Source organism: Aquila chrysaetos, chromosome 18, assembly GCF_900496995.4.
Source record: "Aquila chrysaetos chrysaetos chromosome 18, bAquChr1.4, whole genome shotgun sequence".
Taxonomy (NCBI): Eukaryota; Metazoa; Chordata; class Aves; order Accipitriformes; family Accipitridae; genus Aquila; species Aquila chrysaetos.
In genome coordinates, this window is record NC_044021.1 from 26,396,450 (window position 1) to 26,414,660 (window position 18,211).

The window sequence follows — 18,211 nt, forward strand, 5'->3', positions numbered from 1 at the left end:
AATTAGTTGGAAGGTATGCCTACGGCTATGCAGGCAAGAAATGCTGTGTTTGGTAATGTGGCAAGGGTAGAAAACTTACGTAGTCAAGTCATGAAGGAGATCTTAAAAAAGAGATCCAGTACAACTGAGGGCACTGCACAGGGATGCAAAACTGGCACGTCATATGAAAATAATAAGAGTTACAAGGATAGAGCCAAAAATGAATGACATACGAGTATAAAGAAATCAAGTATAGCAAGTGCAGGAAGTTTATTAGAGAAGTAGTAGGTGGGCAGGACTGTTGAGAAGTAAAGGGAGCCATAACAAAAGATAAGAGAAATATAAATACAGGAAACTTCATTATGCAGGAAATTGTATCAAAAACCTTCTTTTAGTAGAAGAGTGAAATAAGTAGAGAGTGGACATATCAGAAGAGCGTGCTTTTGAACAAATATATCAGATAGCAATTAACACCAAATACTTAAGGACAAGTAGCAAAACCTCTGGAGAAATTTGAGATTAAAGCTGTAGAAGTATAAAGAAAGTTGCCCATGAAACAGAAGGTGACTGAAGACAGGAAGAGCTACACTTCCTTAAAAAAAAGAGAAAAGAAAAAAGAAAGAAAGAAAAAAGAGAAACACTAATGGTCATTATTGTTAAGTAATTTTCTAAACAATTGCAACAGCGAGGTTTCCTAAGGGGTTTGTACTGTCCGTTGTTTAAGAAACATTCACTATTAGTCGAGACTAGGTGATGTGCGGAATGAAACTGCTGTACATTGCCCTCAGCATCATGAGGGGACCACAGCGAATGCTACTGGCAGCCAATAAAGGTCAGGGATTATATGAGACTGTTAGTAAACCAAGAGTTAGAAGTAATTTTAAAGCAGTGATTGTTCAGCTTCTTTTTAGATGTTGGGGAGGTCAGGGTATCTGCATCTCCTACATATACAGCTTAATGAGAAAAAATTGTCAAACACTAAGAATCTAAAATAACCTTTTAAAGGAGTTTGCAGATAAAAAACAGGGGAAAAAAGGTCAGAAAATACACAGTTCTCTCTGCCCCAGCATCTACACAGGGTTTCTACACCATGAATGCTGCAATTTCTGCCCAGGGGCTTGCGCGGGCCGTATCACGCATTTCTACAGCACTGCTGCTGCTTTCTTGGTGTGGCAGATGCACCCGGTTGGTGTGAGCTGTGATGCACTAACTGGCTGCAGCTAACGCATGGAGATATGGAGCAAGAGAGCAGCCAGGGATGCATGCTTTTCAGGGATGGTGGAAGCAAAATGATCCCTTCTTGAAAACGTATGCTCCGTATTATATCTGAGACAGTGTGGCTGTTCCCTAGTCGGGTAGACCAACATAACAGGAATCGGTTGGGACTTTCCAGAGGCTTTTGGACTGCATTATTGCCCAGCTACACTTGATCAGTTTAGTTCACAAACTGGTATTTGATTATACTTTGAGCTATTATACAGTCAAGGTGAAGCAGATTTTTCCATGTGTGCTATTGGAATATATTTCATATTTATCATTTTCTTTTAAGTAATAACATATATCTGCAGGAGACACTACTGAAAAAAAAAAATGCAGAAAGGGTAGAACCAAACAGTTTTTAAATAGAATTCCCCCTCTATAACACTAAGGAGAACATGAACAGGTAGATAAGATAAGAAATGAAAATTTTGTGCTTGGCAGTCAGAGTCCAGCTGCTGGAAGATGTTTAGAAGAAAGATTTCCCTTTGGGCAGAATATTCTTTCGTGGAATTTATTCATGCCTTCTCTTAAGCAGCTTCTGTGTTGTGCCATTACAGGAACTGGATTATATACTGCCTTGTAGATAGTATTATTTGCATTGCTGTAAGGTAAATGTAAAGAATCATGAAGCAAAGTTTGCAGCATGTTGCTCTCACTTTGGTCAATGGCAAGGGTTCTCGCCAGTTACAGAGAATCAAGTATTGGATCTCAAATTAGAAGCACTCATGGCTCAATTTAATATAACTTCATCTTTATAGGTGAAAATAAGAAGTCAAAACTGAAAAATAGACTAATAGCATACTATCAGTGCATATTTGACCCACTAGTAAAAATGCATACAGTAGACCCCAGACCTGTCACTAGCAGTAGGAGGAGGAGTTGAGAAATGTTTGCAAATTCATATCTGTGCTTTCATGGGAACTATGGAAATGATAAGTCTGAAAAAAGAGGTTGAAAATCTTTTAATAATTAAATTATTTTCTGATTCCTTGGATTTTATCCAGAGATACATGGAAAAGAAACTTCAGCAGAGAATTACTAGCATTATTATAAGTCAGCTCTTGATTTTTCTGGATGACATGTTGCATACTGTGCACATGCAGTAGGTTTTGTGATTGACTGGGACAGTGATATTAGCTGAACAAATTATTTCAGTGTTTTCAGGGCCTTGATTTTACACTAACAAAGTTAATGGAAGTGTCATTAGTCACTTGGGATAGCATTGAAATGACCATATAAATCCTCAAATTTAACAGTATATTAAAGAGGTAGTTTCAGATTTTTTTTTTTGCAGCGCTGTATTTTCAAAAGGTGGCAAATCTATCTCGAGTTGTTCATTTCAGCTGGAAACAAAGCACAGAATTCTAGAACTAAGTCATATAAGTGTTTTGCTTGATAAGCAAAAATCAGTATTTGTTGAAAACAGGTGCTGTTAGAGATAATTTGGAAAGAAATATGGGAAAACCCTACTTCAGAAAACTTTTTTGGGTGTGTCTACAAACTAAGTGACTTCAGCATGAATTGTACATTATCTCTTCTTTATTATTCATTTATTTATTATTCTTGCTCTTTAACCAGTCCTTTCTGTCTTCATTTCACTTAGTGAATGAGAAAAAGGTTATTCTGTTGAATCACTTCTTGCAAAGCAGTCTCAGATGGCCATAGAAAGCATCAGATAGTTCACCAAATGCTGTAAATTCCACTGAAGGATTTAATCTAAGTTACTGTGTTTTTAAAAGGTGATAAAAAATAACTTGCTTCTTCAAGTGTATTTCTTTCTTTGAGTCAAAAGAAACTGGTTCCAGCCATCAAATCGTAGATTGCTAATTTATTTTGTCTTTCTCATCAGATATGTTAAATGTCACAGTCCATTTTCTTGGATCTCAAAGGAAGTGTCAGAAAAAAAATTCACAGGAAGTTTATACTATGTAATTGTTTCTTAACTTTGTAGAAAGCTTCTAATTCAGCAATGCTCAGCTTGAATTTAAACACAGTTTACCCACTAGCCAGTCCAGCCCACTTTCAAGCCAGGTTTAACAAATACTGGATAGAAGGCATACGTTTAACTTTTTCACTAATACCGTGCCTAGACTTACGTAAATGAATTCTAAATGATAAATGTTAAAATTTATAGATCACAAGATTGCCCTGTGCACTGTTTTTTCTTTTATGCCATGGTCTGTCTACAATTTTTCCTTCTTTGCTCTTTCCCTCTCCTCATTAAAATATATCCATATGCTTTTCATTATTAGCAGCAGTGAAAATAGACTCAATTTCATCTCTGGGTCCCTCACAGAGTAATTTATCTGAGCAGCACTGCATGCTATCCTTCCTGATATTTGTAATTTCTTTCACAACAGAATCAAACTGAACTCCTTGTCCATTATTGCTGGATTGTATTTTACTCCTCTGTCAGATGAAATGCTGACATGCTAGACATTTAGGTGTAATTAAAGCTTCCCATTCTTCTGCTTTGTCATGGGGACATAATTCATTTTGTGGGACTATTCCTGGATCTCTGCTAAGCAAGTAAAGGCAAACTTTATGAAATGAATGTACTGTCATTATGTCAGTTTGTAACACACTCATAATGTATTAATTAGGGACATAACTTCAGGATAATGAATTGTTAAAAAAAAATTAAGGAGTGAATTTGGAATCAATCTATCTCTATCAATTTCTATAAATGTAATAACTACTCATAATTCACAATCTTGATTGAATACATTTTATGCACATAGCCAGAAAAAAAAAAAATCACTGTAAGTGCAAATATCAACTCAAACATCGATCTATGTTCCAATTACATCTTAGTCTAAAGCTATTTCATTGAATTTCATCAGTTGTGGTATTTTTCTTGTACATATTTCTATATTTATAGACACCAGGATTCTGCTAATCATGTTGCATACTATCTGCTCGCAGAGTTAGCTCGGCAGTTACCTTAAAACACATAAGGTCTACTGTTCAGATTTTGCTGGGGCCAAATGCAAAAAAGAGAAGAAACTTCTCCAGAGCCCCCTTCCATGAAATAACTTTTCTGTCCACAGCCTGCATTCCTAAACTAACAGAGTAGAAGAATTTATTGCTGATAGTATTAAAATCTGGTACAGATAACCAGTCGATTAGAGTTAAAGGGAACACAGGCAGATACGATGTAGCTGATTCACTGGGAGCATTGGACTTATAGGAGGAGACAGTGTTATAACCAAAATCAGGTTGGCTTCCCAGCACTCGCTGGGGGAAACTGGTTTTGATTGTAAAGGTGAGAATTCTATAAAACGTGAATTTTTAGCTGGACATTGGGTTTTTTCCAAATGTCTAGTTCTGAAGAGTCTTCACAGGTTTATTTAAATTTTTAACTTCTTGTAGTCATGGCTTATCTGCAAACATAGGAGTAGGAAAAACAGACTTGGGTTAGTAAGACTAGCTCAGCAACATTCATTTTCAGGGATAAGGAGATAATCCCTACTCTGTGAGGTGATAAATTAGTTGATAATTCACTGACTGGAAATTCAAGGAATCAAGAATGACCAGTAGGAAGGACTTTTGAGAAGTTAAATGCTACAATTTATATACATGGAATAGTAGCTAGTTTGTTTTTCTTCATTTAATTTCTTTTTCTTTTTTTTTCTTTTTTTTTTTTTTTCCTAGTGCAAGCCCAGGGGATTTTATTATAAAGAGAGGAAACTAACTGGGAGAAACCAGAATGTTTGTTTCTGTCAAGTGTTACTCAGCTATTGATTACATGGCACAGATGATACAGGAAACTGGCATGGCTTAGCCAACTTCACTGAATGCAGTTTGTTTTCACGTGATCGCTGTTGTATTAATCCCACCCTGAAACTATGCTCTAACATGGTTTAGTTTTCAAACAAACACTTAGGAACATCTACATTCATGCTCATTGTTGGTATAGGCAGGCTGTTATCATTTTTCCTTTTGTATCTTCTATTCTGATGAGGCTGTGGAGGTTATACAACTAGTAGGAACCATCTTATGGCGGAGCTACTATAATGATGGGTGATGCTTCTAACATTGCCTGTGTAGATGCAGCCAAGACTAAGACAGACGGGTCAGGAATGGGGCCCTTAAAACACTCTAAAAGGTAACTAGTAAATGTTTGACTAGGACAAATACTTGGCTGGGAGGAAAAACAATGGTCTTTCAGTAAAGTAACCTGGTCTAAGATCTCTGCATAGTCATGGGAAAGATTCTTCCACTATACCTTGAAAGGCTGGAATTCTTAATGATGGCTTCTTGTCCAAACCAGTTTTGAGCTAATTTGCATTAGCATTGTAAAAGCTCCAACTCAGTTCTAGGCTGATGCTCAAACCAGGAGAAACTTGGTGGCTTTTAGTGGAATTGTCTTCCTAAAGTGAAACTCACATTTTCAACACAAAGCTATATAAGTAAAATCCCATTTATTGGGTCAGCATCACAAAGTGCCAGGGTTCAGACCATCTGGGACACATCAATATTTAAGATAAACTGAAGGAGAAGCTCACAGAAATCCCAAGGAAGTCACTTAGCACACCTGTGCTTCCTTATTATCAAACACCTTTGTCACCTCCTCCGTTTTCATGTTCCATTTTTCTTTGTAGACTTGACTTGTGTCTGGTTTTCTCTCTGCTTTTTTCTTCTTTTATCTGATACCTAACAAGTGCACTATAAATGATGTTGCCACATATATTTGCAGTCTTACTTGTCTTTCTGTCATCTTGAACAGTCTCTTTTTTCTGTCTTGGTCTCGCCATCTTTCTGTCTCTTCAGATTCAATCATGGCACCGTAATTTTCTCTCCCTCTAATTATTGGCTAGTTTAATAGTCTTACTGCACCATACCGTTACATTTTTTTCTATAATACATACCATATACTATTCATCTTTATTAATGGATTTGACATACTACTGTAAGATACAGATTTTATGACACTGTTTATACAAAAGAAAGTAGCCTGTTGCAGAACCATTTCCCACAAATATATCTGTATATGAAGAAGGCACCACTAAAGCCCCCATTTCTCCAGAAAGTCTCTGAATTAACTGAAATCCTTACTAGGGAGATTATGAGGAAAAGGCCCAAAAAGGATCTCCCATGATACCAGCTCCATTCTGCTCCTGCTGCAGGCTACATCGTCACGTAATAGTCTTCACAAATTTAAAAAGAGTTGTCTTGAAATTAGTTCTTCTTTCAGCATTCTTCTCCCATCCTCCAATAAACCTGCTAGTACACTGATCATTTTTAAAGACAAATGTTGGGAGGTCAAATGTGTATTTTTAGATACAGAAATAAACCATAAAGCCATATATTTCCAGCACTTATACCATTTCTTTTCAGTCTTGCACTTACTGCTTTGCACAGAACGCCACCTTTCCCTAAACAGATCTTTTACGCAGAAGAAAATCCAATAAAGGAAATAAATGTCATGGAATATTGGTTTCATATAAATTGAAATATGCTGGATCAAATCTGAAAATCAACCATTTTATTGTATTTTGTAAGTGGCTGGGTTCTGACAGTGTCTGTATCCCATGCACTCCAATGCATGCTTTTGGGTCTAATAACAATGAAAGCAGGAAGTTTGTGGGAAGTCAAAATTGCCAGCTAACAACAGTTGTTGCTCAAATTGTTTCTCCATTCCAATTCTAACAAACTGTTTTACTCTTTTCTTGCAGTTTTCCACTTGTCCCACAAAGTCACTCGGGTGGTTCCAGAGAGTGCTCTGCTGATCGTTCTTGGTCTCTTCCTTGGTGGCATCGTATGGGCAGCAGATCACATTGCCTCCTTCGCCCTTACACCAACCGTATTTTTCTTCTATCTGCTGCCCCCCATTGTTTTGGATGCTGGATATTTTATGCCAAATAGATTGTTCTTTGGAAATCTTGGCTCCATCCTGCTGTATGCTGTCATTGGGACAGTCTGGAATGCTGCCACAACCGGTTTATCTCTCTATGGTGTCTATCGGACAGGAATAATGGGTAAGTTTGATCTGTGAAGGCACAATAGTGAATGCTGCTGTACGCCAGCTGTTAGATGGATGATACTTTACAACGTAACAACTCTTTTCAGCAGAAAAGTCCAATTTTAATGGGAGCAATTTGCAATATTTTGGCCAAATTTAAGAATGATCTGAGAAATCTCTGAAGCAAGCACAAAAGGGACTTGAACCTGTGTCTCTCCTCTTTCCCTGCTCTAAATGTGTGCGTACACTCTGGGGATAAAGCTCAGGATTCATGCTGCTAATGGACATCTGGACACAAATACACTCTGAAGGGCTTGTTTCTTTCTGCTGTGATAGCAACCTTCAAAGTTACTGTGAAACGGAACTGTCTTCCTTCAGTCAGTTTTAATATTAAGTAAGCAGTGGTTGCTGAGTGGGTGTGTATGGATGACACATCTCCCTTTTGTCTTCTGAGGCTGGAAATTATAACTGAAGACTTACAGAGCCAAGTAGCACACGTAAGATACACTCTGTCTTAATTATACTACAATATAAGGGCATGGGGCTGCTAGAAGAGGCACAGAACAGCAATTCTTAATCTCCTCAGCAAGTGTGGCATGCACATCAGCCACGTACTGCCACCTGAAGAACAGTAATTCACATTGTGTGTGGATTGCATGTGTTTTGGAACAGGCACCCTATCTATGCTTTTTTAGTCTCTTTACTGAAGAAGCTCTAGAGGCCTTCTAGGACAAAATTCTCTTAGGTTAATGAGTTCTAGAAGGTACTTACAGGGCACATCTGAGTGCTGCTGAGAGCAGTACAGACACAGTGTGCTGCTGCTGCGCCCGTGCACGCTGCCCATCGGTTCTTGGCACCCAGTGCTGAAATTTGGGACTGAGCGAGTAGTTCTGAGACTGCGAGGGGTACGTGGTGGTGTACAAAAGGCTCAACAGCTAGTCATGGGGCTGATCTCCAACCACAGTGGTACACAAGTGGCTCAGAGCAATTTACCGCAGACTTCCTTTTCAGTCCAGATAAAATGAGTGCCTCAAATGGCAGAAGTTGCAGATGTTGCAGAGAACATTTTTGTGATGAAGAATCAAACTATCAGCTGATTATTACAGAACATAACATGCTAGAGTCTTCTAGCCTCAAAAATGGCTCCCTTTGTCCAGCAGGGGGAAGTAGGAGAATTTGGGGCTGGGTTCTTTGAAACTGAGCATAAGAGTGGGATATCTGTTCCATCCATTCGAAGGGAAACCTGTGTTGTCCTTATTGGAGAATCCCAGTCTGGAAGAACTAGGCTACAGACTTGTTCATGAGACTCAACTTACGTAACTACAGATGGTTGTAATATAGACATCTATGATAGATTTAGCTTACATTTCAGATATTTACCTTACTATAACTTACATTTTTTAAGTAACAATTTTTCTTTAGAAGATACAAAGGTGACAGCTCAGATGCAGACACTATTGACTTCTGTAGGTGGGTAAGATGTTTTATGTGCTTTCAGCCTGTAGGCACAATATATTGCATCCACAATTTCACATTTATAGTTAAACACAGGTCTTCAGGAACAAAAAGATGACAAAGGGATATTGCTATTGCAACAGATTGGACAAGGATTTCTTTCTTTAAATAACAAAGCTGCTTGGAACAATTTAAAAATATGACCAATTATATTTTATTAACATTCTGTTCTGGGAAATATAATGAATGATCATTACTTTTAAAAATATGTTGATAAAACTCATTAAAGGAAAAGCATTGACCTCTTTATGACATGTGAAATGGAAAAGTCAAGTGTTTTCCTCCCAAAATTTTATTTTAAGTGAAAAATCCATTTATCTCTTTTTCTCCTCTCAATCCATAAACAATTCTCAACTAACTGTAAAAGCTGGATTTGATGGCTGCATGTTCTGTCTGCTTCATCATTATGCAAATCTTTCAGTGACAGTATACACTAGAACTCTGAGCTTACAGTTAAAAGAAAAATCGGCCCCTACCACAGGCCACAGCTGAAGTTCTACAAGCTAAAAATAGGGATGTTAACAACGGCGAACAATAAACTGACATGCCTGGTGAATTTAAATGTTTAGAATGAGTGTTAATTGGTATACTGTGGGGACGTGTCTTTACCATCAAGACATATTATAAGCTCCGTGAGTTCTAATTTCAGCTATGGAAAAGGCCAGAGACGCCTGTCCCTGATTCAAACTATGTCATTCTCCAGCAAAGCTAAGTAGGACTTTAAAATATCTACATGACACATACTTACTAATCCACTAAATACATTGTGTTGACCTCCAAGATGCCAGCAAGATCTGAGCGCCATGTTTTGTGAAAAACCTTGCTATTGTTACTTACTCGCTGAAGACAGGAGAATGCTGAGTTACTCAATTTCTAGAAGAGTTCATAGCAGCCTCTGATTGAAGTTCTATGGCATATTTTTGTTTCTACCCCACTTTTTCTACAATTGGAGTGAATAATGCTAAAAGTAATATCATTATATCATTAAAAATGTAGGAATGTGTATCCTGTAGACTAAGATGAACTAAAACCAAATTACTTCCAACTTTACCATTGAATGGGCCTTAAGTACTGTCCATCAATATGAGAGTGCATAACCCAAACTGGATTACATAGATTTCCTACATAAATAAATACAAAAGCAGCTCTTTATTTGCATTCAATATCCTTATAGATATTATAATTGCAAAAGGAAAAGAGAGAAGGTGATGATAACAAAGAAATCCTTCTTTAGAAGTGAAATTAAAAGATCAGCACCTTAACTATTAACCAACAGCCATACCAGTCTGCTTTCACAGAATAGGAAGTTTCTAATCCTAAATCTTTCTGGCTGATTGCACCTAGCTCTTCACCGTCTGCTGGAGAACTAACACATGCAGCACTTCTCTGTGGAATAATCGTGGTTGTGACTAATGCTTAGAAGAATTTTTCCTGTACAATCTAGGTTATAGTGACAACATGCTGAGTATGTGAAGAAGTCTTAAACTGAGCCCAGCGAACTTACCTTGCTCAGGTGTCACTGCTGGCAGCTAGTCAGTCCAGACTCTGGTGAGCTGGAGGAAGCAATGGTCATGTATCACTTGGAAGTAACTTGCATTATTAGTCTAAATAAAAGTCTGATTTAGAAACCCCCTGCCTCTTGAAACTGCTTTGTAGGAATTAAAGATGTGTCCTAACCTTTCCATAAATATTTGCTCACTAACTTTGCAAGTCTTCAAAGAATGTACCAATGATTATAATTGGTAACATATAAAAAAGATAAGCAATCTCAGTGAGCCAATTTATTTTAAAAGCTTACTTTCTATTGTACCCTGATATCTGATAGTTATTGTCATTGGGCTTGTTCCTTTCTTAAGCATGGCAGAGAAGAACAACATTTGATGGAACAATTACTTAGATTCAGGTTCAAGGCTGTTCTCAGAATTTTTGGCACAGACTTTACCTCACTGCTTCAAGCCCTCTCTCACACTGAAATGGATAGATTCAGTCCTCATTCACAGCCCAATATGTCCAAGAGCGAACAAGACTATTTCGCTTTTTGAAAATACAAAGTAGTTCTATGTCTGTGCAAACTATGAATTTCTGTTTACAGGGCCTTACCAAGGTCCCTATAAACTGTATGGAAAACATTGTAGATGCTCTGATTGGCAGACAGCAGCTAAGAGAATATGTACTTCTGCAGGTCCCCCAAGTTATTGGCCATTGTCACCACCCCAACACGTTGTTGTCTACTCCTGTCTCTGGCTGCCCATGTAAGTGTCCTTCTCTTGAGTAAATACGCCCATGCCATTTTGTATCAACAATATTTGGAATCTAGCTTCTGTTTCAAGTACCCTCCAAGCACTAAACAGTCTGGATTTGAAAAATTATCTCATAAGAGTTCTTGCTAGAGGAGTGGCCATGTTGTTCTGGAAATACCTTACAGGCAATATTGATCCTTTGGCTATGGCTACTGACTGTCATTGTCTGACTCATGCTTCCAAATCATTTAATCAGATGGATTTCTCCCTCACCTATAGAAATAATGCCTGATACAACTATCTGTTAATTTTGGGCATAGGCCTCTGCACTGTGTTTTAATGAATGAACTCTCAACATATTCCTTCTTTGCTCTTCCTCATATAATTTTGGGCTTCATCACCTCTTAATGAACTTTGCTTCCTCCTCCATCCATTGATGAACCTGAAGGGAATTTTCCTGTTCTCTACCCTTTCAAAAACCTGTTCCCCAGAAAAAATGACTGGGATACCACTCTTGATTGCATGAAGAGGGTAAATTTTCCAAGATATTTAGGAAGCTGAGCACAGTGATCTTTGTGGCTCTCCCTTTTCTGTTACTTTTAAAATTACAGTGATGCTTGTCTCAGCCTGTTTGCATAACTAAACAGAATGACCTTAATAACTAAAAAAAGATTAAAAAAATTAAATAAATACTGGGTTACTTTGTCACCAGAGTTTTGTAGTTCCAAAACTTTTGAAATCATTGCCAAAATTCCTAAGGCGCTACAACACAAACATGTTGAGGTACATTTTAGTCCTTCACCTGTTTTTACGGTCCGCTTGCGGACAATTTAACAGTGGCCTCATGAATCATAATTTGGGAACAAGTGGCTTAACTGCACCTATCAATGAATGTCTACTTGAATAAGGAGGCCACAAGTGGTGTTTAACTGCACTGAGGGCAGTTAAGCCCCACTGTAGCAGTTCTTAGTGACCAAGAGTCCAATTTGGCCTGTGACATAAAGTTTTTTGGAACGTTTACTTCAGGAGTACTGGTATATTTCTCTTACTATCTTGACAGTTCTCAGTTATCGTGAGATAATTTACTCAAGTTAGATAAACCATACCACACACAAATACAAAGCCAGTTTAGATCTGGAAATACTTATCTCACGTGCCTTGCCTTAAGAACCATAAGGACTATACTGCACCCAGAATCAACTTTGATCCTCATGGGCCAATGCTGGATCCAACAAACCTTGTAGGATACAAGGTGACAAAATGCAGAACTTGTTAAGTAGTTTCTGTGCCATGCTTTCCAGTTGATGCCTTAGGATCTGTATTTTCAAGGATTTTGCATTATCTGTAATATCACACTCTGTCATTACTCTAGATAATACAGAGCTGACTCAGCTTATACTTTGTTTGCTTTGTTTTTGAAGGCCACCTGAATAGTGGACTGCTGGACTTCCTCTTGTTTGGCAGTTTAATTGCCGCTGTAGATCCTGTAGCTGTTCTGGCAGTGTTTGAAGAAGTCCATGTCAATGAAGTTCTATTCATCATCGTTTTTGGAGAATCACTTCTGAATGATGCTGTAACCGTGGTAGGTAAATTATATATCCCAAAGTCACCCAAACCCTAGAGGGTTTCTTCTGAAGTGTGTTTTCCCCTTAAATGAAATACTGTGTCATCTGTGAGTATCTACTCATGGGCTAGCATAGCATAGCTCATGGTGTTCTCTCTGTCTTGCTTACAAACACTGTATTGCAAAGATTAAATGTTTGAGCATGAAAGCTATTTGGAGCCGGTAAGTCACATAAAAATATACAGTCCTGGGTTGGATGAGCATAAAAACATTTAAAATTAAGTTTCAGGTGTGTATGTTTTATCTGCCTTTGCTGTTCAAGTAGGGCTTTCATGACTTACCAAAATTAGTTCCAGGGATTTTAAGCCTTTCTTTGCTGTTGTTTTTTAATGCACATACTCTTTTCTGCAAGTTTCCATTATGCCCATAATTTATATGCATACCTCAGATACATAGAAAGTGAGAGAGAGAATACTCACCAAAGTGCTTATGCCTGTTCCCTCTCTTCAATCAGATGTTTGTCAAACAGATATATAACAAAGAGCCAATTTGGGAAAAATAGTGGAACATTTTAGAAAGTTTTTGGTTTGGGTTGGGTTTTTTTGGTAACATGTTAATTTCTGGTTTGTTTGTTTGTTGGTTTTGGGTTTGTTTTTTTTAATTTAGAAAGAAAAGGAAAACTTAATAGACTTTAATAGACTTAAAACAATCCCAAATTTCTACTGATGTTTTTATTTTGATTGAAACAACCTTTCTTTTCACACAAAATTTTTCTCAGAATAAAGTAGTCAATAGTTTTGTAGTACAGTGCTAGTGGGCAGGGATCAGGAAGTCCTACGGCAGAAAGATGCTATGCAACTGAGTAGCTATAGAGCTTCAGTTCGCTTCTTGGATCATCTCCTATTCCTGCTCCTGCATATCTCCAAAGGAGGGTAAGACATGTCCACCAGGCTCAGTGACTTAATTTTTTGCAACCAAGGCACCAAGGCACTGCAAGGTCACTGGCAGCAGCCTAACTGTTCACAGGAGTTTGAAAGTGCCATTTAGGGCCTCCAGAGAAACCTAACTGCCTTTGGATATCAGTCTCATCAGTACTTTTGGGGTATTACTGGAAACAAAATAAACCCTTGATGAACTTGAGTATCAACATCACTGGCTTTCAGAAGGAAAGGAGTTTTTGTTACTGTGAAATGAACACAAACACTCACTCTACAAATAAAAGGAAGTTTGATTGTTGAAGAAAATCCAGAAGAGAAGAGTAAGCATGATCAAGAGTGAGAAAGTTTGAAATGACTGGAGTTCTTACCTTGAAAAAGGAAAGGCTGGAGGACAGAAGAAAGTGGATGATGTAGCATTCTTTAAAAGTAAATGTGTAAAAGACTACTGTTACAGAACAAAATAACCTCTATGCCATGACTGGGGTAAATATGATAAGAGTTAAGCTTAGCTGCAACAGGGAAAGCTGAGAAAGCCCTAGTGAAGTTCTCCTCCATCACTGGAGGAATTAAGAATAGATGAGACAGGCATGTGTCAAGAATGATGCTCATACAAACCTCCTTAGGCAGGGGTATGGATAAGATGAATTCTTTACTTTCAGCACTATCACTGTTAGTCAATTATTTTAAAAGCTTTAGAACAATTATTATAGTTTATTCTCTTTTATGTTCAACTTATTTTATGTATGTTCAACGTATTTCAATCCAGTATCTTATTGTTAGCAACTTATTATTATCTTAAGTGTCTTATACAGGTGATTAAATAAATCTGCCAAATATTTGCATTTTAGAGTAAGAAGTGCTTTAGAAAACCCATCTAGATGTAACAATGCTTCTTATAGACAGAAATCATATTGAAATAAGAAATCATATTGAAATGGAAAGTTGTTTTTTTAAAATTTTTGTTTCTTCTTGCTCCACTGCATTTTTTCCATTTTGAGAAATTCAGAAATCTGCAAAATCTTCTCCCTCTACACAGACTTTCCCTCAATCATACATAATTTCAGAATTCATAATGTTGGGGCCCATAATGAGATTATTTTAATAGGCTTAATTCAGGAGCAACATTAAGTTAGTCTACTTTTTTTTTCAGGTGCTGTACAATGTGTTCGAATCTTTTGTTACAATAGGTCCAGAGAATGTGACGGGGGTTGAATGTGTCAAAGGAATAGGTGCGTAGAATTGAATTCTGTATCACATCATTGATATACATATGCAGACTTTTAAACAAAATATTATTTTTATTATGCTATCAGTAACTGTTCTTTTTCAGCCCTTTCCCTTGTCACTCATATGTCCGTATATGTGGCACAGACGAACATCCTAAGAAAATAAATAAGTGAATATTCCTGAATATTTGGGAAACTTAATCAGATTTGTTTTCTTCTGAGGAGACTCAACAGATGCAGAGTTCAGTTGTTAAGACCACCAAACTTGACAGCTATACATATTTTCTTTGTATTTTATAACATGTCCTTAGTTTCAGCCTATGCTGCTTCTGCATTCCAGGAAAGTTGAGATTGCATACGGGCATTCTCACTCCTTATCACTGATTGCCATCAAATAACGTTTGCCAGTGACTATCAAGAAATGTTATTTACCTAAAAATTTAGTCACTATTTTCCATTCCAAGCGTGACATGATACTACATTATCTTATGAATCAACGTTTTAACAGTGACTTTGGCATATTCTATAATATGCTTTTGGAAAACCATTTGTTTCTAGAATGTGGGGAAAAAAATGTTCAAAGACATGTAGTGGGTTTTGAATATGCCTAAAATTGTGAGGCTTAACAGAAAGTAACCTTGTTTTTTCTAGTGAATGCTGCATTCACATACCACGTGCTCAAAAGCCATTCATGTTGTTGCATTTTAGAAATAATTTTTGATGTGTCCTCGAAAATGTTCTCTGATTTGCTGGCCATACAATAGAAGAGAACTAGTTCAAACCTTTGTATTTCTACTCTTTAAGCTGTGATTGGTTTTGTTTTTCAGTGTCATTCTTTGTGGTGAGCCTGGGTGGGACACTGGTTGGCATTTTCTTTGCCTTCCTGCTGTCATTGGTCAGTCGTTTCACCAAGCACGTGAGAATCATTGAACCTGGATTTGTGTTTATCATTTCCTACCTGTCCTACCTCACAGCAGAGATGCTTTCTCTTTCCGCTATCCTTGCGTAAGTCTCTTTTTATTACTGCCTGTGAAGGGGCTGAGAAGGGAATATGGTTTTTAAAAACACTGAAAAGAAAGACCTAAATTATATAGGACAGCTATAGAAAATTACACTCATGAAACTTATGCTGAATATTACTATCTTCACACTGCAGTAGATTATAGTTTGCAAATACTGTCATTCAGCCTTGAAAAGGAATGCAAGTTTTCCAGTATCTGCTCTGCAACATGAGAACTTCCTTTGCAAAATACAGACTTGACTCTTTCCTCTTTGTGATTAATAATACTTCAATAACTTACAGTTGTCCATTTGTATTGACAACTTTCCCTATACTTTGTAATTAAAACAATATTTTTCTAAGGCATTATATGAATGTCCATTGTCTGCTGCTTTCACTGTCTTGAATGGCCTGTTAAGTTTTGCCTGTCTTGCCTGTTTTGGCTTGAGTACCTCTGTGGTCTTTCTTCTTTTAGTATCCATTGATTCCTGGGATACTTTTCTTCTCAGTTTTGCTTGTCGTGTTTGTAGACGCTACAGTGAGTATATTCAAGATCTGAAAATCTTACTGCAAACAGATCATTAGCTTAAGATGATGTCTAATGTAAACAAGATTTAAAATTTTGCATGTAAGGCAGTATTTGAGGTAAAGTAATCTGAAGAGAATTAAGGTCTGTTAGGATCTAATGAAATACTGTCTTCAGACCTCTTGGGGTGACCTCAGGATGAATGTTTGAGATATGCTTTTTACCTAGCTTTGACTCCACAATGGATCCTGAGTGTGTTTTTTCTTAGGAATTAATGGTGGGGTTTTATCACTATGTGACAGACAGATGGAAATAATATTAAATGTTACAATGAATATTTTCTGAACAATTGCTTCTCTTGTTTTTTTCTAGGATAACTTTCTGTGGCATCTGCTGTCAGAAATACGTCAAGGCTAACATATCTGAACAATCTTCTACAACTGTAAGATATACCATGAAAATGATGGCCAGTGGAGCAGAAACTATTATCTTCATGTTCCTGGGAATTTCAGCTGTAAATCCAGAAATCTGGACTTGGAATACAGCTTTTATTTTGTTGACTCTGGTCTTCATCTCAGTGTATAGAGTTATTGGTAAGGGGATGATCTTCTTCCTGTCCTTGCATTGTATTGTTGATGCAATCGTATATTCTTTTCTCAAAAAAAAAAAAAAAAAAAGAGAATTTGGAGTTCTAGACTTGTTCCTTTTAAAATATTCCACTTATTTTAGTTGAATTTATGGTTGTGTTTGGGTTAGGAGGGTAGATCTCTACAGTAAGCTTCATCATATGCAGAAAATATAGTAGGATTTCACTTCTGATCACATGTGATGATATGACTAGCCCAGCAGTTAACATGAATCACCCAGTGGCTAACCTTCGGTGACCCAGCACATGGTATTGGCAAAATCTCCCAGTGAAATGGCCTTTGCTCTTTAACTTGCAGCCTAACAAAAGATGTGAGCTCTGTCAGCCATCTCTTTCCTTCAGCTCTTTCAATTTGGTAATAAAGAGATTGTCTTAAGCTAATTTTACGGTTGACTTCAGGTTTGAGACACACAGTGATGTAAGACCATACATAATTACACCACAGGTTCTCTGGCTTAAGAAATAATTCTCAGGGACTGGTGAAAAACTGAGTAAATAAGACTGTGGCAGGTAGGGATTACCTACTGTCAATTTACTGGGCTTATATAAGTTTGCAAACATTTCAAAATACCAATGGCGATTTGCCCAACCATGTAGTTCTACTATTTAATCACTATTTTGTGACATAGCAAAGGGGCTAAAATCACAAAAAAGGCATAGAATGAAGTACTTCTAGAGAGTAACACACGTAATTATTTGGTGTATGTACTTACATCTGGGAATAAATTAAATGGGTTTGTCTTGAATTAAATTCAAATAAAAGGTAACACATCTACCTAGCTAGCAGTTTTCCTTGACTCTGTATTCTTATTCTGTTTAGAGATTCCTGTGCTGAATGAAGGGCCTAGCCCCATGTCCTCCCTTCTAAATCATCTGTAACCACTGTTCATTTAGCCACCTCTCAGTAAGCACTGATGTGCATGAGGTGTTTAAACAAGTTTTCAGTATCTTGACTTTGTCACTCGGTGTATTCCTGGAATGAGTGGTTAACAATCCTGTAATAAGTGTGATCAATAATTAAATAGTAAATATTCAGCAATAACAATATGCACCCCTTAAAGTAATTAAGCTTAGACATTGATAAATTACTAAAGACCTGATGATATTGGGCCATACATAATTTCAGCTCTTATATCCTTGGAGGAGTCAGATTGGTGGCATGAATTAATTTTCAAGGTCCCTTCCTCCAGAGGCCTTGCTTACAGTGATACACACAAGACAGCTTCCCTTAGCACAAGTTCAATGTTCTGTAAAAAGAGAAATATCTCTTTTGCACTGGTTGACAGTCTTGGCCTGCGGCAGTGGGACACACACGCTGTGCCGCTCTCAGGAACGGTGAAGCTGTTTTCCTT

General features: G+C 37.3%; 1 protein-coding gene across 2 annotated transcripts in view; it reads left to right on the forward strand.

Moving 5' to 3' along the window:
- SLC9A3 (solute carrier family 9 member A3) overlaps positions 1-18,211 on the forward strand; it is a 55,754-nt gene that overhangs the window by 19,559 nt on the left and 17,984 nt on the right. For both annotated transcript variants that reach the window (XM_041118355.1, XM_030042154.1), the window contains exons 2-6: positions 6,918-7,220; positions 12,381-12,541; positions 14,612-14,690; positions 15,515-15,692; positions 16,586-16,806. In XM_041118355.1, the coding sequence (XP_040974289.1) occupies positions 6,918-7,220; positions 12,381-12,541; positions 14,612-14,690; positions 15,515-15,692; positions 16,586-16,806 (942 nt within the window). The remainder of the gene's footprint in view (positions 1-6,917; positions 7,221-12,380; positions 12,542-14,611; positions 14,691-15,514; positions 15,693-16,585; positions 16,807-18,211) is intronic.